Source organism: Macaca fascicularis, chromosome 3 (genome assembly GCF_037993035.2).
Source record: "Macaca fascicularis isolate 582-1 chromosome 3, T2T-MFA8v1.1".
NCBI classification, from domain to species: Eukaryota; Metazoa; Chordata; class Mammalia; order Primates; family Cercopithecidae; genus Macaca; species Macaca fascicularis.
In genome coordinates this window covers 51,478,351-51,500,913 of record NC_088377.1, presented here as the reverse complement: position 1 = coordinate 51,500,913, position 22,563 = coordinate 51,478,351, and the positions used below count along the sequence as shown (strand labels likewise).

Genomic DNA, 22,563 nt, shown 5'->3' with positions numbered 1-22,563 from the left:
GTCACAGGGAAGGCCTGATCCAAGATGTCCAGGCATACCCAATCCCTTCTTTTCTTCCCTCCCTCCTTCCTTTCCCTCCCTCCCTCCCACCCCACTCCCTGGGAATGAGGCCTCCCTGTTGCTTAGCAACTAGCAGAGCCTTGGAGAAAGGAAATGGAAATAGCTCAGGAGGTGCCTCCCCTCTGTTAAGATAGAAGTCCTTGGAGTATGTGTGAGCGCGCTTGTATGTGTGTGTGTGTGTGTGTGTATGTGTGCGCGCGCGCGCGTGTGTGTGTCTGCTCTACTTTGGAGGGCCTAGCATGGAGTCAGAGATTCTTAGCTCCAAGCCAAGTTGACTCCCACCCCACCCTGAGCCTACAGGAGGACGTGGCTGCCTGGAAAGCTAGTCAGTGTCAGCCTTGGTCACATCGCCAGAAGCAGTGTTTCCAGAACAAAGGAGGGGATAGTCCTGTAGGCCCAATCTGGGTGAGCCCAGCTTATCTGGAATGTCGGCTTTGGAGAAGTTGGCCAGATCAAACAGAGAGCTAAAATCTGCCTCTGGGGTGGGAATGGGGTAGGCTTTCATCTTCCCCTCTGTGCGGGCTGCCCTGGGAGCAGACTGGGAGGTAGGAACACATGGAATGTAATCTGTGTCCTACTGGACAGAGCCAGGACAGTGGGCCTGGTGTGTGTGTAAACGGTTTCAACTGAGCTTAAAGGAGAAGTATGACTGGGGAGTTAATGATGTGTGCAAGTGGGCGCTGGGATGTCTGGCCCAAGCATCCATGTAAGCCAGAGAGGATTATCCTCGGTAGTTCCTGGAGGTGACACGATTCCCAGCCAATGGCTTTTAGAGGCCATCCAGTCTGGCCTGCATCCGCCCACCTTACAGATGGGAAAAAGCCCAGATTCCAACCCACTCGTGCCCTGAGGTGTGACCCAAAGGTGCAAACCAGCCGTCTGTCTCCCTCTGCACCAGGAAAGGAAGCGGATTAGAGCCATGAGTGGGCCCTTAAATCTCCAGGATTAACTCGAGCAGAGAGGAGCTTAGCAGGTGGCCAAGAAGTGACCATCCCGCCTCGTGTCTGTGTCTGTCCTTCAGGGCCAGCGGCCCAGGCCAGCGGCTCCGGGGCCAGCCACGATGTCCTCCACCGTGAACAACGGGGCGGCCAGCATGCCCTCCCCACCCGACGCCGCGAACGGCTTCCCGCAGCCCAGCGCCTCCTCGGGGGCCTGGCCGCGGGCTGAGGAGGAGCTGCGTACCGCGGAGCCGGGCCTGGTGAAACGCGCGCACCGCGAGATCCTGGACCACGAGCGCAAGCGGCGCGTGGAGCTCAAGTGCATGGAGCTGCAGGAGATGATGGAGGAGCAGGGGTGAGCGGGCCGTGGGGCGGGGCTGGGGTGGGGAGATAGGCGGGGCGAGGGCGGGAGGAGGGAGTGATGCTGCTCGTGGGCGTGACGAACGTCGTGGGCGGGGAGAAGGGCGGGGCTAGGGACTATTAGGGCAGAGTCGGGAGACCGTGGGAACCCACGAGCCTTGTCCAGACAAGAGGCCAGAGTCCAGACCAATTGGGGTGAAGCCATTGCAAGTCCAGCTCATCTTTCATTTGTGTATTAGGTTGTTGCGAAAGTAATCGCCATTACTCTTAATGGCAAAAACCGGCCAGGCCTAGTGGCTCACACCTGTGATTCCAGCACTTTGAAAGGCCGAGGCAAGCGGATTATTTGAGGTCAGGAATTCGAGACCAGCCTGGCTAACATGGTGAAACCTCGTCTCTATGAAAAATACAAAAAAATATTTAGCCGGGCGCGGTGACTCACACCTGTATTCCCAGCACTTTGGGAGGCCTAGGAGGGTGGATCATGAGGTCAAGAGTTTGAGACCAGCCTGGCCGACATGGTGAAACTTTGTCTCTACTAAAAATACAAAAATTAGCCAGGCTTGGTGACGCGTGCCTGTAATCCCAGCTACTCGGGAAGCTGAGGCAGGAGAATCACTTGAACCCGGGAGGTGGAGGTTGCAGTGAGCCGAGATTGGGCCACTTCACTCCAGCCTAGGCAACAGATCGAGACTCCCTCTCAAAAAAGAAAGAAAGAAAGAAAGAAACTAGTGGGCTGGCTGCTGAAGGAGTCAAAGTCAGGAGCAGTGGCTGCCCATCAGACTGTCAGTGAGCTGAGAAATCAGAAACTCCCTACACAGGAGGGCTGGAGCCTCGAGCCACATGGGGCCAGACACAGCCTGTGTCCTGCAGTCCTTCCAAGTCACACCTTTGTCTGTCCACCCCAGGCCTCCTGGGCTCCCTTAGACAGGGGCCACCATCTCTGAGGAGCTTAGGAAGACCCCCAGGCTTAGGCAGAGACAGTGAGTTGCTGAAGGCCAACTGGAAGGTGGGGGGCCAAGGCGGGGGCCAAGGTGGAACCAGGATGAAGAGTCCTGCTGGCTGCCAGGCAGGGCTGCTTGTAGGGAGAAGAAGGGGTAATGGGGACCTGGTGCTCACCTCACCCAGAGGACCAGGTAGTGGGCAGGAGGCCCCTTGCAGAGAGGGATAGATGGATGGATGGCAGGATGCTGAGGACACACAGAAAGGAGATTCCAGCTGGCAAGGGAACATGTTGATGAGCTGTGGGTACCAAAGGAGAGAATGAGACCCCAAGGGGCAGGGGCAAGAAGGGGCGAGGTAGGGAGCATCTCCTACAGTGAGAACCTCAGGTGGTGAATTAAATCTGTGAATCCAGCCAGATACGGTGGCTCACGCCTGTAATCCCAGCAATTTGGGAGGCCGAGATGGGCAGATCACTTGAAGTCAGGAGATCGAGACCAGCCTGGCCAACATGCTGAAACCCCATCTCTATAACACACACACACAAAAGCGGGGTGTGGTGGCTCACGCCTGTAATCGTAGCACTATGGGAGGACAAGGCAGGCAGATCATGAGGTCAGGAGATAGAGATCATCCTGGCTAACACAGTGAAACCCCATCTCCACTAAAAATACAAAAATTTAGCCAGGCGTGGTGGCATGCACCTGTAGTCCCAGCTACTCAGGAGGCTGAGGCAGGAGAATCACTTGAACCTGGAGGCGGAAGTTGCAGTGAGCTGAGATCTTGCCACTGCACTCCAACCTGGGTGACAGAGCAAGACTCCGTCTCAAAAAATAAATAAATAAATAAATAAAAATAAATCATCCGGGCATGGTGGTGAGTGCCTGTAATCCCAGCTACTCGGGAGGCTGAGGCAGGAGAGTCACTTGAACCTGGGAGGCAGAGGTTGCAGTGAGTCAAGATCGCGCCATTGCACTCCAGCCTGGGTGACAGCGCAAGACTCCATCTCAAAAACAAAACAAAAACAAACAAACCCTGCAATTTCTGCCAAATTCTGTCTGGAGAGTCGAGGAGGGAGGGGAGTGTGGGCAGAGGACAAGAGGGTTGACAGGGACGTACGAGGTGTCCCCTGTACTTTCCTGCTTCTCCTCCTCCCAGAACTCCACCCCCTTGATGAACCCATCCCCATCCTGAGCCCCTCTCCCTTCACTAAGCCCCCTCCTCTGCTCTGTACTTTCCCATCCTGAAAGCCCTCCCCTTCAAATACCCCCACCATTTCAAGGAACCTTCCCTTACTGAGCCCCTCCCCAAGCAAAAGGTGATGGCATTTGGCCTTGTCCTGGGTGTTAGACCCCCAGCATCAAGGATCCCTGCTTCCCTGGGAAACACCCACTATGTCCCCACTTGCTCAGTCAGGACCCCTTCCCCTACCCAAGCTCTCACTTGAGGTGGTCCTTATCCTGGAGCCACCCCCAAAAATCCAGCTCTTGGGTGACCCTCCCCCTGCCCTCCCCATCTGCAGCAGGCATTTGATCATGGCAGGGACAGCCATTCTGCGACTCCCAAATCCAGGCTTCTGGCTCTATCTTGACCTTGACAAGCCACGGTTTACTCACCTGGAAAATAGGGGCACCTGTGTTCCGGAGCTGTTCTGAGAGTCTTCCGTTGAAGACACACGTGGGACTGCCCTGCCCCCAGCCCGTCCCCACAAAGTGCCCAATAAACACCAGGCGCCCCTGCTCTTTTATCAAATCGAGTCATTAATATCCATTTCTGGAAACACTGGTTCGGTCGTGTTTATTTACTGGGTTCTCGGGCATTTGACAAATATTCACATCAGTCACAGGAACACACACTCTTTGGCCCCATTAAAAAGCAATCCTTTTCCTCAATATTGATGGCTGGCTGGCTAATCCACTGGCGATTGATGGTGTACTTGGAGTCACCTTCCCAGACAGCCTTGGCTTGCAGTGCAATCACCGCGGGGCGGGACGGAGCCTCCAGCCTTTCTGATGTGATGCTCCCACCCGGCCCCCGGCATCCTCCCTGCCAACCTATTTATCTTCTTGCCATGCCTCTTTTTTTTTTTTTTTTTTTTGAGATGGAATCTCACTCTGTCGCCCAGGCTGGAGTGCAGTGGCACGATCTCTGCTCACTGCAACCTCCACCTCCTGGGTTCAAGTGATTTTCCTGTCTCAGCCTCCTGAGTAGCTGGGATTACAGGTGCATGCCACCATGCCTGGCTAATTTTTATATTTTTAGCAGAGACAGGGTTTCACCATATTGGTCAGGCTGGTCTTGAAATCCTGACCTCGTGAGCCACCCGCCTCGGCCTCCCAAAGTGCGAGGATCAAAGGCGTGAGCCACCGCACCCAACCAATTTTGTATTTTTAGTAGAGACAGGGTTTTACCATGTTGGCCACACTGGTCTTGAACTCCTGACCTCAAAGTGAGCCACCTGCCTCAGCTTCCCAAAGTGCTGGGATTACAAGGGTGAGCCACCATGCCCAGATGCCATGCCTTTTCTTGTGAGGACGTGGGTGAGGTGACAGAGCACAGCTCCATTCCTAGCTAGTTTTGGAACCTTTTTTTTTTTTTTTTTTTGAGATGGAGTTTCACTCTTGTTGCCCAAGCAGGAGTGCAATGGCATGATCTCTACTCGTTGCAGCCTCTGCCTCCTGGTTCAAGAGATTCTCCTGCCTCAGCCTCCCGAGTAGCTGGGACTACAGGCATGTGCCACCACACCCAGCTAATTTTTTGTGTTTTTAGTAGAAACAGGGTTTCACCATGTCGGCCAGGCTGGTCTCAAACTGACCTCAGATGATCTGCCAGCCTCAGCCTCCAAAGTGCTGGGATTACAGGCGTGAGCCACTGTGCCCGGCCTAGGCTTGGAGCTTTGAGCCCTCCCCTCTCCCTGTTCTATTTGCTCATCTGTAAAATGGGAATAAAAAGGCTACCATCCCAGTCATTGTGGCTCATGCCTGTAATCCCAGCACTTTGGGATGCTGAGGAGGGAGGATCACTTGAGCCCAGGAGTTTGAGACCAGCCTGGGCAACATAGTGAGCCCACCTGTTCCCCATCTACAAAAAAAATATTTTTTTTTAATTAGCCAGGTGTGGTGGCACATGCCTGTGTTCCCAGCTACTCAGAAGGCTAAGGTGAGAGGATTACTTCAGCCTGAGAAGTTGAGGCTACAGCGAGCTATGATTGCACCACTGCACTCCAGACTGGGTGGCAGAGCAAGACCCCATCTAAAAACAAAAAACAAAAACAAAACAAAACAAAACAAAGCAAAAGGTCGCTGTCTGGCCTAATGCAGGAACTCATGCCTGTAATCCCAGTACTTTGGGATACTAAGACAGGAGGTTTCTTGAGGCCAGGAGGCCTGGGCAACATAGGAAGACCCTGCCTCTACCAAAAAATAAACAATTGCCGGGCGCAGTGGCTCACACCGGTAATCCCAGCACTTTGGGAGGCCGAGGCAGGTGGATCACCTGAGGTTAGGAGTTCGAGACCAGCCTGGCCAACATGGTGAAACCCTGTCTCTACTAAAAATACAAAACAATTAGCCAGTCGTGGTGGTGGATGCCTGTAATCCTGGCTACTCTGGAGGCTGAGGCAGGAGAATTGCTTGAACCCAGGAGATGGAGGTTGCAGTAAGCTGAAATTGCGCCATTGCACTCCAGCCTGGGCAACAAGAGCAAAACTCCGTCTCAAAAATAAATAAATAAATAAATAAATAATAATTAGCTGGGCATAGTGGCACACTCCTGTAATCCCAGCACTTTGGGAGGCTGGCGTGGGAAAATCGCTTGAGGCCAAGAGTTTGAGACCAGCCTGTGTAACATGGCAGGACTCCATCTCTACTTTAAAAAATATAAAAATGACAAATAAAAAGGCCACCATGCCTCTCAAAGCTCTGGTGCAGAAAATGATTATCTAGGAAGCACTGGGTCTAGGCACAGACAGACAAAATTAAACATTTTTCACTCTGAGGAACTCTTAAAATTCTGTGTCCCCTCACCCCACTCCTGTCCCAGAGAGTGACCCAGGAATCCCCAAAGCCACAATACATTTGGCATGCCCTTCCCTTATGGCCCATGGAGTGGCATGAGGACTAAGGGAGCCAGACTGGCTGGGGGAGCACCTGGGCCAAGAGGCTGGGGATCCTGGGACAGACATCACTGCCCCATTACTCTTCCCCCATCCACACACAAGCCCTTGACTTTTTTTTTTTTTTGAGACGGAGTCTCGCTCTGTCACCCAGGCTGGAGTGCAATGGCACCATCTTGGCTCACTGCAACCTCCGCCTCCCGGGTCCAAGTGATACTCCTGCCTCAGCCTCCAAAGTAGCTGGGATTACAGGCACATGCCACCATGCCCAGCTAATTTTGTATTTTTAGTAGAGACGGGGTTTCACCATGTTGGTCGGTCTGGTCGCAAACACCTCAAGTGATCTGCCCGTCTAGGCCTCCCAAAGTGCTGGAATTACAGGTGTGAGCCACTGTGCCCGGCCTAGAAGCCCTTGACTTTGAGTCTGAGGCTTTGGCCATGCTAGCCAGCCTTCCTGCATGGCCCTAGGCTGGCCGGCTCTGCCGCCTCCACAGGGAGCGAGGGGTTTGGGTAGCAGCCTCCCCTTATCCCAGCCTTTGCCTCTAGGCAGAACAGAGAGAGAAGAGGCCCAGGTGATTCTTGGAGCTGGTGCCATGCTGACCTGGCAGGGGTCTCATTTGGAAAAGGGCAGGGAGCCTGGGATGACTGTACACTTTGTCCCCACTGCCCTGGGACAGATAAGCTTCAGTTGCTACTATTTATTTACTTATTTATTTTTGAGATGGAGTCTCGCTCTGTTGCCCAGGCTGGAGTACAGTGGCATGATCTCAGCTTACTGCAACCTCTGCCTCCTGGGTTCAAGTGATTCTCCTGCTTCAGCCTCCCGAGTAGCTGGGACTACAGGCGTGTACCACCACACCCAGCTGATTTGTGTATTTTTAGCAGACACAAGGTTTCATCATGTTTGCCAGGCTAGAGTCAAACTGCTGACCTCAAGTGATCCACCCATCTTGGCCTCCCAAAGTGCTGGGATTACAGGCGTGAGCCACCGTGTCTGACCAGTTGCTACCATTTACTGAGCACCTACTATATGCCAGGCACTGTGCAAAGTGATGTAAATACATCACATCTGTGTTAGTCCACTTTGCATTGCTCTAAAGGAATACCTGAGGCTGGGTAACTTATCAAGAAAAGAAGTTTACTTGGCTCACGGTTCTAGAGGCTTGTACAGAAGCATGGTGCTGGCATCCAACTGGCTTCTGACGAGCCCTCAGGAAGCTTTTAGTCATGGTGGAGAAGAAGGGGAGCCAGCATGTCACATGGCAACAGAGGGAGAAAGAGGGAGAGGAGAGATACCCCAGACTCCTTAAAACAATCAGTTCTTTCCTAAACTAATAGAGCAGCAGTCCCCAACCTTTTCGGCACTAGATACCAGTTTTGTGGAAGAAGTTTTTTCTGGTTGTAATCCCAGCACTTTGGGAGGCCGAGGTGGGTGGATCACCTGAGGTCGGGAGTTTGAGACCAGCCTGACCAACATGGAGAAACTCTGTCTGTAGTAAAAATACAAAAATTAGCCTGGTGTGGTGGCGGAGGCCTGTAGTCCCAGCCACTTGGGACGCTGAGGCAGGAGAATCGCTTGAACCTGGGAGATGGAGGTTGTGGTGAGCCGAGATTGTGCCATTGCACTCCAGCCTGGGCAACAAGAGTGAAACTCCGTCTCAAAAAAAACAAAAAAAAAAGAAAATTTTTCCATGGACTGGGGGTGCGGGGGATGGTTTCAGGATGATTCGAGCACATTGCATTTATTGTGCAGTTTATTTCTGTTATTATTAGATTGTAGTATGTAATGAAATAATTCTATAACTCACTGTCATGTGGAGTCCGTGGGAGCCCTGAGCTTGTTTACCTGCAGCTAGACAGTCCCTTCTGGGGGTGATGGGAGACAGTGACAGATCATCAGGCATTAGATTCTCATAAGGAGCGTGCAACCTACATCCCTCGCATGTGCAGTTCACAACAGGGTTCCCACTCCTCTGAGAATCTAATGCCACCGCTGATCTGACGGGAGGCGGAGCTCAGGCGGTAATGGGAGTGATGTGGAGCGGCTGTAAATACAGGTGAAGCTTTGCTCCCTTGCCCACTGCTCACCTCCTGCTGTGCGGCCCAGTTCCTAATAGGCCACAGAGTGGTACCCCCATCTGGGGTATTAGGGACCCCTGTAATAGAGTGAGAACTCACTCATGACCACAGGGAGGGCACCAAGCCGTTCTTGAGGGATCCGCCCCCATGACCCAAACACCTCCCACCAGACCCCACCCCCAACACTGAGGATCACATTCCAACATGAGATTGGGAGGGGACTAATATCCAGATGACTAATATCCAGATGACAACCTTGAAAGGTGGGTCGTGTGCCCATTTCACAGATGCGGAAGCTAAGACTGGGAGAAGCGTATGGACTTGCCCAAGGTCACAGAACTGGGAAGTGGGAGGTGCCAGGATTCAAAAGCAGGACTGTTGGGCTCCTCTGTCTGTCCGTCATCACTGTCCCAAGTGGCTCAGCTGAGAAGATTGACTCCAAGAGATATGAGGGGAAAGGACACTCAGAGGTGGTGGTCACGCTTGAGACCAATCACCAGGTGTCATCCTTGAGTCCCCAGCTTCTCCCAACAAGATGCCCTGGGGCATAGAGGGACCCTCCCCAGGCCTCTGAGTTGGTTCAATCCAGCAGCCCATCCCTAACAGAGAGGTGTGGGAGTTCATCAACTTGTCTCCGACCCGCTGACTCCAGGATGAGCCCCAGCCCTGCATATGTGCTGCCGCAAGTCTCCATGAAACCTATTTGTGCCAATTTCCTACCCTTCCATGTGCCAAAGACCCCCAGGAAAGGGGGCTTGGACCCTGGCCTGAAGCCACCCCCCCGCCCCCCCGCCCCCCACCAAGCAGCTGGGGAATGACCCAGCCTCACCCTTAGGCCATCTCCTCCCCAAACCCACCTGGCCCAGGGGTCCATGCCAGTCTCTGTCTCCCTCCCTGGGGCCTGTAAGTTAGGGACTAAGCAGTGTTGAAGGGCCTGTGCTGTGTTTGTCTCTGTGCTGGTGACAGTGACAAGCTAGTCTCTGGAAGAGAGGGTGATGTGGGAGCAATTGCTCTCTGCCTCTGCTGGGGGGGTGGGGCACTGCTCTTTCTTCCTGGGTGCCAGGCTCTGCACTGCCCAACTCACATGCCCAAACAAGGGACCTCCAGGTGAATGCCCGAGCCTGAGGGCCACACAGGGACTGAGGTGGACACTGAGGAGCCAGCGCCCTGAACTTGGTGGAGCTGGTTAGTAGCATCAGTGCAGGGTGGCCTGAGCCATGAGGGGATAGGGGGTTAGAAGAAAAGCCCCCCATCCCTACCAGGCCAGGACCCATCCCTCCCCATGGTGAGCAACACAGCAGGCTGAACCTGCACAGACTCCGACCCTAGCTGGGGGTCAGGGGACACCTGCTTAAGAAGTAGGTGGTGGCTGGGCACAGTGGAACATGTCTGTAATCCCATCACTTTGGGAGGCCGAGGTGGGTGGATTACTTGAGGTCAGGAGTTCGAGACCAGCCTAGCCAATGTGTTGAAACCCTGTCTCTACTAAAAATACAAAAATTAGCTGGGCATGGTGGCGGTTGCCTGTAGTCCCAGCTGCTGGGGAAGCTGAGGAGGAGAACTGCTTGAACCTGGGAGGCAGAGGTTGCAGTGAGCTGAGATTGTGCCACTGCACTCCAGCCTCGGTGACAGAGCAAGACTGCATCTCAAAAAAAAAAAAAAAGAAGAAGAAGTTGGTGGTGCTTCTTACCCAACCAGACTCCCTGACTCAACCAATTGGTCCCCAAGTCCCATCCCCCTGACTCAACCAATTGGTTCCCAAGCCATCTCCCTCCTAGATGGCATTTTGTCCATTTCTCCCCTTTCATCCTCAAGACCTCTCTCCCTGCTCTGGCTTTACTGTCTCCTTCTGAACCCCTGCGGTAGCACAATACCAGCTTTCTGCCTCCAGTTCCCTCTTCTCCAGCCACGAATTCACCAGAGCCATCTTTTCAAAAGGAAAATCCAATCTTAAAACTCTCCATGCCTCTCCATCACCAGTCACTCATTTAGCACAAATTTCTGGCTGCCACAATGTGAAAGGCATGGTGCCAGGTGCTGGGACTGCTCCTGGGAACCAGACAAGGCCCCTGCCCACAGCAAACTCCAGGCCAGTGTTGGATACAGACCAGCCAACAGATAATTACTGGAGCCTGAACCACCTGCCAGGAGTTGGGATATACGGGTTGCTATGGAAATGCAAACGCTAGCATTGAACCTGAAACAGGGGGGAGGCATCCATCTTACTGTAAACATCCAAGGAGTCAAATCTTTGCCATGATTATTTCCACAGGGTAAACCTGGAAGTTAATTTATGAATCAAAGCATGTGTTCATTTTTAAAAAAGGCTTTTGAAGATACTTGTCAAATTGCTATCCCGCAAATATTTGTTGAAGGAGCAGAGGGAAGGAGGGAGTAGAGAGATGGGATCTCTGAAAGGAAAAAACAAAACATACCATTTTCATGGATGGCTGAGTGGGGAGGGCTGGACCCATGCTGCCACCATGTCTTTTTTTTTTTATGTCTTCTTTTTTAATTTTTTTAAAATTATTTTTTAAAACTTTGCTGGGTCCGAAAAAATTTTTAAATAATTTTTTTAAAAATTTAATATACATAGTAGTTATACATATTTATAGGGTACATGAGATGTTTTGATACAAGCATGCAATGTGAAATAAGCACATCATGGAGGAGGAAGTATCCATCCCCTCCAGCATTTATCCTTTGAGTTACAAATAATCCAACTACATTCTTTAAGTTATTCAAAAATATACAATTAAGTTATTATTCACTGTAGTCACCCTGTTGGGCTATCCAACAGTAGGTGTTTTGTTGTTGTTGTTGTTGTTTGTCTTTGTTTTTGTTTTATTGTTTTTTTAGATGGAGTCTCACTCTGTCACCCAGGCTGGAGTGTGATGGTGCAATCTCAGCTCTCCACAATCGCCACCTCCCGGGTTCCAGCGATTCTCCTGCCTCAGCCTCCTGGGTAGCTGGGATTACGGGGTGTGCACCACCACACCCAGCTAATTTTTTATATTTTTGGTAGAGATGGGTTTTCACCATGGTAGCCAGGCTGGTCTCGAACTCCTGACCTCAGGTGATCCGCCCACCTCCGCCTCCCAAAGTGCTGGGATTACAGACGTGAGTCACTGCACCTGGCCAGTAAGTCTTATTCATTCTATTTTTTTGATATCCATTAATCATCCCTACCTCCCCCTCACCATGTTCTTTGTCCAAGACAATGACCTACAGCCCAGGGAGAGCAGAGAGAAAGGTCTGGGGCCTTTAGTTGTTATCATTTGTTGGGCACCTACTCTATGCCAGGCACTGTGCAAAGTGCTATAAGGGCATCACCACCATGAATCCTCTGACAATCTTGAAAGGCAGGTTGTGCTCCCATTTCACAGATGTAGAAGCTAAGGCTAGAAAAGTTGTATAGTGGTTGGGTGTAGTGGCTCACGCCTGTAATCCCAGCACTTTGGGAGTCTAAGCTGGGCGGATCATCTGAGGTCAGGAGTTCATGACCAGCCTGGCCAACATGCTGAAACCCCATCTCTACTAAAAATACAAAAATTAGCTGGGCATGGTGGCAGGCGCCTGTAATCCCAGCTGTTTGGGTGGCTGAGGCAGGAGAATCACTTGAACCCGGGAGGTGGAGGTTGCAGTGAGCCGAGATCGCACCACTGCACTCCAGCCCAGGCGACAGAGCGAAACTCCGCCTCAAAAAATAAAAATTAAAAAAAAAAAAGAGAGAGAGAGAAAAGAAAAGTTGTATAGGTGTACACAAGTGTATAGAAGTGTTGGGTTGAAACAACTCAGAGGCCTACGGAGGGTCCCTCCATGCCCAGGGCATCTCGCTAGGAGAAGCTGGGGACCCCAGGGTGATATCTGGCTACTGGACAAAGAGGCCTCAAGTGTGACCACAACCTCTGAGCATCCCCTGCTCTCATATTTTTCTAGGTCAAGCCTCTTAGCTGAGCCACGGGGGCCAGTGATGAAAAGGAGAGCCCAAAGAGTATAGCAGTCCTGTTTTTGAATCCTGGCACCTGCCATTTCCCAGCTCTGTGAGGTTGGGCAAGTCAATTCACTTTGCCTTACCTTCTATGTCTGTGAAGTGGGAATGTGACCTGCCTTTCGAGGTTGTCAGAGGATCCCTTCAGTAACAGCTGCTGGACACCTGCTATGTGCCAGACACAGGGCCAGGGCTGCATGGTCAAAGACCTCCAGGGGCAGTGTGGACACAGGCTGGAGGGAGAGACCCCAGAGGAACTGGAAGGCCAGGTAGCGGCTGTCATGGAGGAGCAGTGAGAGAGAATGACCACTGACCCCAGGAGTGGGAGCAGGGATGAGGAGTAGATAACAGCACTTTGATCCTTAGACTGAGACTGGGCTTATAGTGAGAGGAGAAGGGGAGTAGAGACATCAGGGACTTCCATTTGAGGCCCAGACATCAGCCATCCCCTACCCCAAGCCAGCAGCAGAAAGAAGCAATGAAACTCCCCCTTGCCCCCCGACAACCCCCCCACAAGCCACTTGGCAGCCTTACTCTTGCAGAAATGGGGGTGCTTTGAGGACCGCCCAGGGCTGTATAAGGATTGGATGTCACGGAGGCCAGCAGAAAAGGCTGTGTATGTCTCAAAGCCAAAATTCTCACTCATCCCCTAAAATTCTTGAAAGAGCCACTGCAGTCTGGATGTGGGAGGGAGGCCTACCCTGGGGATGGAGGAAGGTACAGAGGAGGGGCTCAGCCTCACCTGAGGGGCGAAGGGGTCACCTCTCCCCACCTCTGGGAACAAGTTTTCCTTTTGTCTGTTTGTTATTTGGTTAGTTGATTGAGCTGGTGCACAATGTTTTGTTGCTGCTGTTGTTTGCTTTTTGAGACAGAGTCTCTGGGTCGCCTAGGCTGGTGTGCAGTGGCATGATCTTGGCTCACTGCAACCTCTGCCTCCTGGGTTCAAGGGATTCTCCTACCTCAGCCTCCTGAGTAGCTGGGATTTACAGGCGCCCACCACCCCACCCGGCTAATTTTTGTATTTTTCGTAGAGATAGGGGTTTGCCACGTTGGCCAGGCTGGTTTTGCACTCCTGAGCTCAGGTGATCTGCCTGCCTTGGACACCCAAAGAGCTGGGATTACAGGCGAGAGCCACTGCACGCAGCCAGGCTTGTGTACAATGAACTTGAGCTTCCTCAGTACTCTGTGACCTTGGACAGGTTATTGCAAGCTGGAGTGTGTGCTTGTGACCCAGGAGTTGGGGGGAACTGGGCTGAGTGGGGGGCAGGAAAGAGGGAACTAAATTCAGGAGACCAGCCCCTTCACCCTCTCTGTGCCCCCGCAGGTATTCGGAGGAGGAGATTCGGCAGAAAGTGGGGACATTCCGGCAGATGCTGATGGAGAAGGAGGGAGTGCTCACCAGGGAGGACCGGCCTGGGGGCCACATGTGAGTGCTTACCTGTGTGCGGATGGGGGAGAGGGGGTGCAGGCTCAGGCAGCAGCTGGGTACTAGAGGGGCCTGTCCAGGTGCTCCCTCAGGTGGCTTGGTCTGGTTGGGGCTCAGGTGAGGGGATGGAGAGGAAGAAGAGAAGGAGGAGGAGAGGAGGGCATGAACTCTGCCCACTGGAAATGTTGGCCTGGCCCAGGGACATCTGGACATCACCGACGCCCGACAGCCTCCTCCTACCCACCCTGGGTCCTACCTATGGCTCAGCAGTGGGAGGCGTGGGGGAGGCAGCCCAGATCTCAGCTCAGGGGATTCTGAGCTGCAAATTGGAAGACCTCAGATATGCCCTGAGCCCAACATTGTCTCTGGCTGACAAAGTGACCCCAGGCAAGCCCCAATGATTCCCTCCTATAGAAATGAAATTTGGGCAGGGTACAGTGGCTCAAGCCTGTAATCCCAGTACTTTGGGAGGCCAAGTCAGGCAGATCACTTGAGGTCAGGAGTTCGAGACCAGCCTGGCCAACATGTCAAACCCTGTCTCTACTAAAAATAGAAAAATTAGCTGGGCATGGTGGTGCACGCCTGTAATCCTAGCTACTTGGGAGGCTGAGGCAGAAGAATTGCTTGAACCCAGAAGGCAGAGGTTGCAGTGAACCAAGATCCTGCCACTGTACTCCATCCTGGTCAACAGAGTGAGATTCCATCTCAAAAAATAAAACAGAATAAAATAAAATAAAATTTGGAGGCCGGGCGCGGTGGCTCAAGCCTGTAATCCCAGCACTTTGGGAGGCCGAGATGGGCGGATCATGAGGTCAGGAGATCGAGACCATCCTGGCTAACACAGTGAAACCCCGTCTCTACTAAAAAATACAAAAAACTAGCCGGGCGAGGTGGTGGGCGCCTGTAGTCCCAGCTACTCGGGAGGCTGAGGCAGGAGAATGGCATGAACCCAGGGGGTGGAACTTGCAGTGAGCTGAGATCCGGCCACTGCACTCCAGCCTGGGCGACAGAGCGAGACTCCGTCTCAAAAAAAATACAAATAAAAATAAATAAATAAATAAAATAAAATAAAATTCGGAGTAAGCACACACTCTGGGAAGTAAGAGCCCACACACCAAATCCCACTGCTACCATGACCAATGACTTGGTGGATAAAGAGGGTGTAAGGCTGGGCATGGTGGCTCACGCCTGTAATCCCAGTACTTTGGGAGGCCACGGTGGGAGGATTGCTTGAGCTCAGGAGTTTGAGACCACCCTGAGCAACATGGTGAAACTCAGTCTCTACAAAATACGCAAAAATTAGCTGGGCATGGTGGCACAGGCCTGTAATCCCAGCTACTCAGGAAGCTGAGGCATGAGAATCACTTGAACCTGGGAGGCGAAGGTTGCAGTGAGCTGCGCCACTGCACTCCAGCCTGGATGACAGAGCGTGACTCTGTCTAAAAAAAAAAAAAGGTGTATGGCTTTGCTGAGGTCACACCTCTGCCTCCTGTCACAGGATAGGAGGAACACCGGTTTGCTCTGGGTCTCTGGGTGGGCCTTGGATCAAACAGGCAAGTTATAGCAAGGCAAATATTGTCTCAGATCAGAGGCGAACTGTGAACCACTCAAAATCATACAAACACTGGAGGAGGCTGCATTACGAGGGTGGGCACAGCCTGTGCCTGGGAGTGTCCAGCTATGGCTGGCTGAGCTCCATGCCTGGCAGGCACTGTGTGCTCAGGGAGTGCTGCTGAATCCACTCAGATGGGCCTTCCCCTTGTTCACCCTCAGTTGCCCCGCCCAGCACCAACATCTCATGTTTCTCTGGCTAGAAGTAAAATTAGCTGGGGTATGTGGTGCATGCCTGTAATCCCAGCTATTTGGGAGGCTGAGGCCGGAGAATCACTTGAACCCAGGAGGCAGAGGTTGCAGTGAGCCGAGACCGCCCCACTGCACTCCAGCCTGGGCGACAGAGTGAGACTCCGTCTCAAAAAATAATAATAATAAAATAATAAAAAAAAATCTTAGCCTACATGCAGGAATGGGTAAAAGTCTCTTAAACAAAAATGGAGTTAATTATATTCATTAATTTGCTGTTCTGCTATCCCAGCAGAGCTTCTGAGTGATTCTCATGTTGCAGTCATCTTTCTTTATTTATTTATTTATTTATTTATTTATTTATTTATTTTTATTTTTATTTTTGAGACAGGGTTTTGCTCTGTTGCCCAGACTGGAGTGCAGTGGCATAATCTCAGGTCACTGCAACCTCCGTCTCCCGGGTTCAAACTATTCTCCTGCCTCAGCCTTCTGAGTAGCTGGGATTACAGGTGCATGCCACCACGGCCCGGCTAATTTTTGGGTTTTTTTGGAGATGGAGTTTTACTCTTATCGCTCAGGCTAGAGTGCAGTGGTGTAATCTCAGCTCACTGCAACCTCCACCCCCCGGGTTCAAGCAATTCTCCTGCCTCAGCCTCCTGAGTAGCTGGGATTACAGGTGCCCACCACCACGCCCCACTAATTTTTCTGTATTTTTAGTAGAGACGGGGTTTTGCCATGTCGGCCAGTCTGGTCTCGAACTCGTGACCTCAGGTGATCGACCCACACCAGCCTCCCAAAGTGCTGGGATTACAGGCGTGAGCCACCACGCCTGGCCTTAGTCATCGTAAAGGCTGGCAGCGCTGTAGGAACCGACAGACCTCAGTGGGAAATAGGGAAACCCTTCTTGCAGACTTTCTGTATTGCTGGATAGTGAGGGGTAAAGTGTTTCCCACCTTAGCCCACTTAATCCTCATCTCTCTGGCCAGAGTAGGAGGAAAACAGAAACAGAGGCAGGTTCCAGCCTGGGTGATGAAGCAAGACTCCATCTCATAAATAAATAAATAAGATTAATACATGTAAAGTGCTCATCGCACCTGGCGCCTGGGTCAGTATGGACTGTGTCATATTGTTGCCCCGCAGTCTGAGAAGCAAAGGAAAAAGCTCGAGACCGGATCCATCTCTGTTTCTATCATCACTACCCCCACCCAGGGCCCCTGGCAGGCCTGGCAGCCTGGCTAAGTGATGAGCAGAGAGGGCGGACCCTTTGCCTGGATTCCTTGCCCCCTTGCCACACCTGAGCCCTTTCATCTGTCAGTTGGCCATTGTGCTCCTGGCTAATGGGAAACAGGACCAGTTAATTAGTGAAAGTGCTGGTATGAGGAAGAGCCATCGGCAGTCTGCTCTGCCCATGGCGGTCAGCCCGACGCCCGTCTTCTGTGGAGCTGTGTTCCACTTCCACACGCTCTTTGTCCCTTTGTAGCAGACTGACTGGGTCCACTTTGATCAGTTCTGTGGGGCTCAGTTTGTTTTCACAAGGGGGTAAAACTTCCCCTGCCTACTCCCCAGACATGATCAGGAGTAAACTAGTTAGCAAACATGAATTTAAGGCTGGGTATGGTGGATCACGCCTGTAATCCCAGCAGCACTTTGGAAGGCTAAGGTGGGAGGATTGCTTGAGGCCAGGAGTTCCAGACCAGCCTGGGCAACATAGCAAGACCCCATCTCTATTAAAAATTTAAAAAAAAAAAAAAAAAAAGGTTGGGAGCTGTAGTTCATACCTGTAATCCCAGCATTTTGGGAGGCTGAGGCGGTTGGATCACTTGAGGTCAGGAGTTCGAGACCAGCCTGGCCAACATGGTGAGACCCCCGTCTTTACTAAAAATACAAAAAATTAGCTAAGTGTGGTGGCACACGCCTGTAATCCCACCTACTCTGGAGCTGGGAGGCTGAGGCGGGAGAATTTCTTGAACCTAGGAGGTGGAGGTTGCACTGAGTCGAGATCATGCAACCACACTCCAGCCTTGGCAACAGAGCAAGGCTCTGTCTCAAAAAATAAATAAAAACAAAAATAAATGTTAAAAGAAAACATGAAAATTTAAGAGCATAAAACATTAAACAAATCTAGGACTCAGAGAGCACACACCCACAACAGTAATTATCAAGTGGGAAGGGGATGAGTGAGCCGGAAGACCTCACGTTAGCTTACATCTCCAGCAGGGAAGGTCAGCCAGCGCATTCAAGGGCTGTGTCATTTGCACATGAGTTCTCAAAGCCAGTTGCTAGATGAACTTATATAGGTGTTTGTTTGTTTGTTTTTGAGACAGAGTCTCACTCTGTCACCCAGGTTGGAGTGCAGTGGTGTGATCTCTGCTCACTGCAACCTATGCTTTCCAGGTTCAAGTGATTCTCCTGCCTCAGTCTTCCAAGTAGCTGGGATTATAGGCACGTGCCACCATGCCCGGCGAATTTTTGTATTTTCAGTAGAGACGGGGTTTAGCCATGTTGTCCAGACTGGTCTCGAACTCCTGACCTCAAGTGATGTGCCCACTTTGGCCTCCCAAAGTGGTGGGATTACAGGCGTGAGGCACCACGCCTGGCCTCATGTCATTTGATTTGTAGAAATGGGATCTTACTATGTTGCCCAGGCTGCTCTCAAACTCCCAGCCTCAAGTGATCCTCTCGCCTTAGCCTCAACTTATATGCCTTACTAAACCTTGACATTATAGGGAATGTTCCTTTTCTACTTTGCACCTCAGCTTTCTCATCTGCAAAATGGAAGGGGGTGCAATTTCTGCAAATCATTGAGGAGCTATGAATGGGATTGTGAACTGTGAAGTACTCTTTAAACATTAAAGAACAGGCCAGGCACGGAGGCTCACACCTGTAATCCCTAGCACTTTGGGAGGCCAATGTAAGAGGATCACTTGAGGCCAGGAGTTCGAGACCAGCCTGGCCAACATGGTGAAACTCTACTAAAAATACAGTAGTTAGCTGTGCATGGTGGTGGGCACCTGTAATTCCAGTTACTCAGGAGGCTGAGGCAGGAGAATGGCTTGAACCCAGGAGGTGGAAGTTGTTGCAGTGAGCCAAGATCGCGCCACTGCATTCCAGCCTGGGTGACAGAGCAAGACTCCATCTCAAATAAATAAATAAATAGCATTAAAGAACATGGCCAGGCACGGTGGCTCACGCCTGTAATCCCAGCACTTTGGGAGATTGAGGAGGGTGGATCACCTGAGGTTGGGAATTTGAGACCAGCCTGACCAACATGGAGAAACCTCATCTCTACTAAAAATACAAAATTAACTGGGCGTGGTGGCACATGCCTGTCATCCCAGCTACTGCGGAGGCTGAGGAAGGAGAATCGCTTGAACCTGGGAGGCGGAGGTTGCAGTGAGCCAAGATCGTGCCACTGCACTCCAGCCTGGGCAACAAGAGTGAAACTCTGTTTCAAAAACAAACAAACAAACAAACAAAAAAACAAAAAGACATTGTTCTTAGTGATAGTATCATCTAGGAGAAGCAGGATAGGAGAGTCTAGGATTCTAACCCTGGGAGATCCCACACAGCACAAAGCCAGTAAAGGAAGCCTCAGCCCAGGTCCATGTTTATCCCTGGGACTCTCGGGACAGGCTGTATCAGAAGTGTCCAAGACCGTGTGTCTGCTCCTCTACTCTGTGCTCATCTTTTTTTTTTTTTTTTTTTTTTTTGAGATGGAGTCTCACTGTCACCCAGGCTGGAGTGCAGTGATGCAATCACAGCTCACTGCTGCCTTGAACTCCTGGGCTCAAGTAGTCAACCCTCCAGGACTACAGGCATGCACCACCACATCCAGTTAATCTACATGTTTTTTTGTGCAGACAGGGGTCTTGTTTTCTTGCCCGGGCTAGTTTTAAACTCCTGGTCTCAAGCAATACTCCCACTTAAGCCTCCCGAGTTGCTGGGATGACAGGTGTGGGCCACTGTGCCTGGCTAAACTGGACTATTTTGAGACAGAGTTTCACTCTTGTTGCCCAGGCTGGAGTGCAATGGCACGATCTTGGCTCACTGCAACCTCTGCCTCCCAGGTTCAAGCGATTTTCCTGCCTCAGCCTCCCAAGTAGCTGGGATTACAGGTTTCTCTCATCATGCCTGGCTAATTTTGTATTTTTAGTAGAGATGGGGTTTCACCATGTTGGTAAGGCTGGTATCGAACTCCTCACTTCAAGTGATCCAGTTGCTTCAGCCTCCCAAAGTGCTGGGATTACAGGCACGAGCCACCGCACCCAGCCTGGGCTATTTTATTTTGTAAATAATCTTCCTCATTTTTGTGTCAGTGTTAACTGAAGCTCCCTGCTCCTACCAGCTCACCCACACAATATTCAATGTGCCCTTAAGTTTTGCTAAAGGCTATGTTTTATGTGTCAGGCACTTTTGTGGCTCAAGACCTGTGTAGGGGTAATGGGCCCTGGAAGGATGGGGTTTCATGAGATGAGGGCGTTGGGAATTTTAGGGACGAGCATAGGAGGGAGGACGCCACCGGCCTCAGGAAGAGGAGCATGGAGAAGAAAAGAGAAGTTTAAACAAAGGAATGTGGGGGTGTTCAGCTCTGCACAAGCCAAGGGATGACATGAGCCTCTCCTCTGTCACCCCAGAAAAACCTCGCTATGCGCTGTGTGACATCAAGGCATCACACAGCTTGGGAATTGGGACTTGTTTGGGAATTGAATGAAGTTCTTGAGAATGCCCTCAAGGCTAGCTAACCCTGTCATATTTGGGTAATATTATTTTTTCTTTTCTCTCTTTTTTCTTTTTTTTTTTTTTTTTGAGATGGAGTCTCGCTCTTTCACCCAGGCTGGAGTGCAGTGGCGCGATCTTGGCTCACCTCAACCTCCGCCTCCTGGATTCAAGCGATTCTCCTGCCTCAGCCTCTCGAGTAGCTGGGATTACAGGCATGCACCACCATGCCTGGCTAATTTTGTATTTTTAGTAGAGAAAGGGTTTCTCCATGTTGGTCAGGCTGTTCTCGAACTCCCGACCTCGGGTGATCCGCCCGCCTTGGCCTCCCAAAGTGCTGGGATTACAGGCATGAGCCACCACGCCCAGCTATTTTTTTCTTAAAGATGGGGTCTCGCTGTGTCACCCAGGCTGGACCGCAGTGACATCATCATAGCTCACTGCAGCCTCAAACTCCTGGGCTCAAGCCATGCTCTGGCCCCAGCCTCCCAGGTAGCTGGGACTCTACAGGTGCATGCCACTGTGCCCTGCTTTTTTTTTTTTTTTTTGTAAAGACAGGAGTCTCACTATGTTGCCCAGGCTGGTCTCAAATTCCTGGCCTCAAGAGATCCTCCCACCTTGGCCTCCCAATGTATTGGGATTACAGGCATGAGCCATCACACCCCGCCTGGTTACATTTTTTAAAATACAAAATCAGGCTTCAAAGAGTCACTTAGTGGGTTCCCTAAAAATGTGTCTTTCACCCTGTAGCTGTGGCCTGCCTCCCTTCCCTCTGTCTCATTTTCCGTGTTGCAGCGTCTTTTCTCCCCCGAAGAGGTGTTGGTGTGTAAGTAGCAGCAGAGGCCCCTCTGTTTAATAGTAGCTACCCCTTCCCGGATGACAGTCACAGGCCAGGCCTCATAAACAGCATCTTACTTAATCCTCTCCTCAAAGCTGGTCTGTTCTTTTCCTCAATGTATAGGTATGACCGAGAGCTTAGTCATGCCTGGATTCAAACTCTGTGAATCTGTTACAGGAAAGGGGTTTGATCTAAACCCCAAGAGAGGGTTCTTGAATCTCACTCAAGAAACAATTCAGGGGGAGTCCACAGTGCAAAGCAAAAGCAGGTTTATTAAGAGAGTAAAGGAGGGCTGGGCGCGGTGGCTCACGCCTGTAATCCCAGCACTTTGGGAGGCTGAGGCAGGTGGATCACAAGGTCAGGAGATTGAGACCATCCTGGCTAACATGGTGAAACCCCGTCTCTACTAAAAATACAAAAAATTAGTTGGGCGTGGTGGCGGGCTCCTGTAGTCCCAGCTACTTGGAGGCCAAGGCAGGAGAATGGCGGAAACCCAGGAGGCAGAGCTTGCAGTCAGCCGATTGTGCCACCACACTCCAGCCTGGGCGACAGAGCGAGACTCCGTCTCACAAAAAAAAAAAAAAAAAAAGAGAGAGTAAAAGAGTAAAGGAATAAAAGAATGGCTACTCAGGCAGGGCATGGTGGCTCATGTCTATAATCCCAACACTTTGGGAGGCCGAGGTGGGGGAATCACCTGAGGTCAGGAGTTCGAGACCAGCCTGGCCAACATGGTGAAACCCCGTCTCTACTAAAAATACAAAAAATTAGCCGGGCGTGGTGGCAGGTGCCTATAATCCCAGCTACTCGAGAGAATGAGGCAGGAGAATTGCTTGAACCCTGGAGGTGGAGGTTGCAGTGAGCCGAGATCACACCACTGCACTCCAGCCTGGGCGACAAGAGCAAGACTCTGTTTCAAAAAAAAAAGAATGGCTACTCCATAGACAGAGTATGGAGTACTCAGTACCAAGGGCTGCCGGTTGCCCATTTATAGGGTTATTTCTTGATGATATGGTAAACAAGGGGTGGATTATTCATGCCTCCCTTTCTAGACTATATAGGGTAACTTCCTGATGTTGCCATGTCACTCTCGTCACCGTCTTGGTTTTGGTGGGTCTTGGCCGGCTTCTTTTTTTTTTTTTTTCCAGTTTCATGCTTTTTGCCCAGGCTAGAGTGCAATGGCACAATCTCGGCTCACTGCAACCTCTGCCTCCTGGGTTCAAGCAATTCTCTTGCCTCAGCCTCCCGAGTAGCTGGGATTACAGGCGTGCACCACCACACCTGGCTAATTTTTGTGTTTTT

The 22,563-nt window shown here is 51.3% G+C and overlaps 1 protein-coding gene across 14 annotated transcripts in view; it reads left to right on the top strand.

Moving 5' to 3' along the window:
• SRRM3 (serine/arginine repetitive matrix 3) overlaps nt 1-22,563 on the top strand; it is an 85,281-nt gene that overhangs the window by 33,004 nt on the left and 29,714 nt on the right. For 13 of the 14 annotated variants that reach the window (XM_045389638.2, XM_045389635.2, XM_065541758.1 and 10 more), the window contains exons 2-3: nt 1,082-1,353; nt 13,809-13,910. In XM_045389638.2, the coding sequence (XP_045245573.2) occupies nt 1,121-1,353; nt 13,809-13,910 (335 nt within the window). In that variant the 5' untranslated portion in view covers nt 1,082-1,120. Of the gene's footprint in view, nt 1-1,081; nt 1,354-11,352; nt 11,635-13,808; nt 13,911-22,563 lie in introns of all 14 variants that reach the window. The other variant, XM_074034645.1, reaches the window with a different exon arrangement.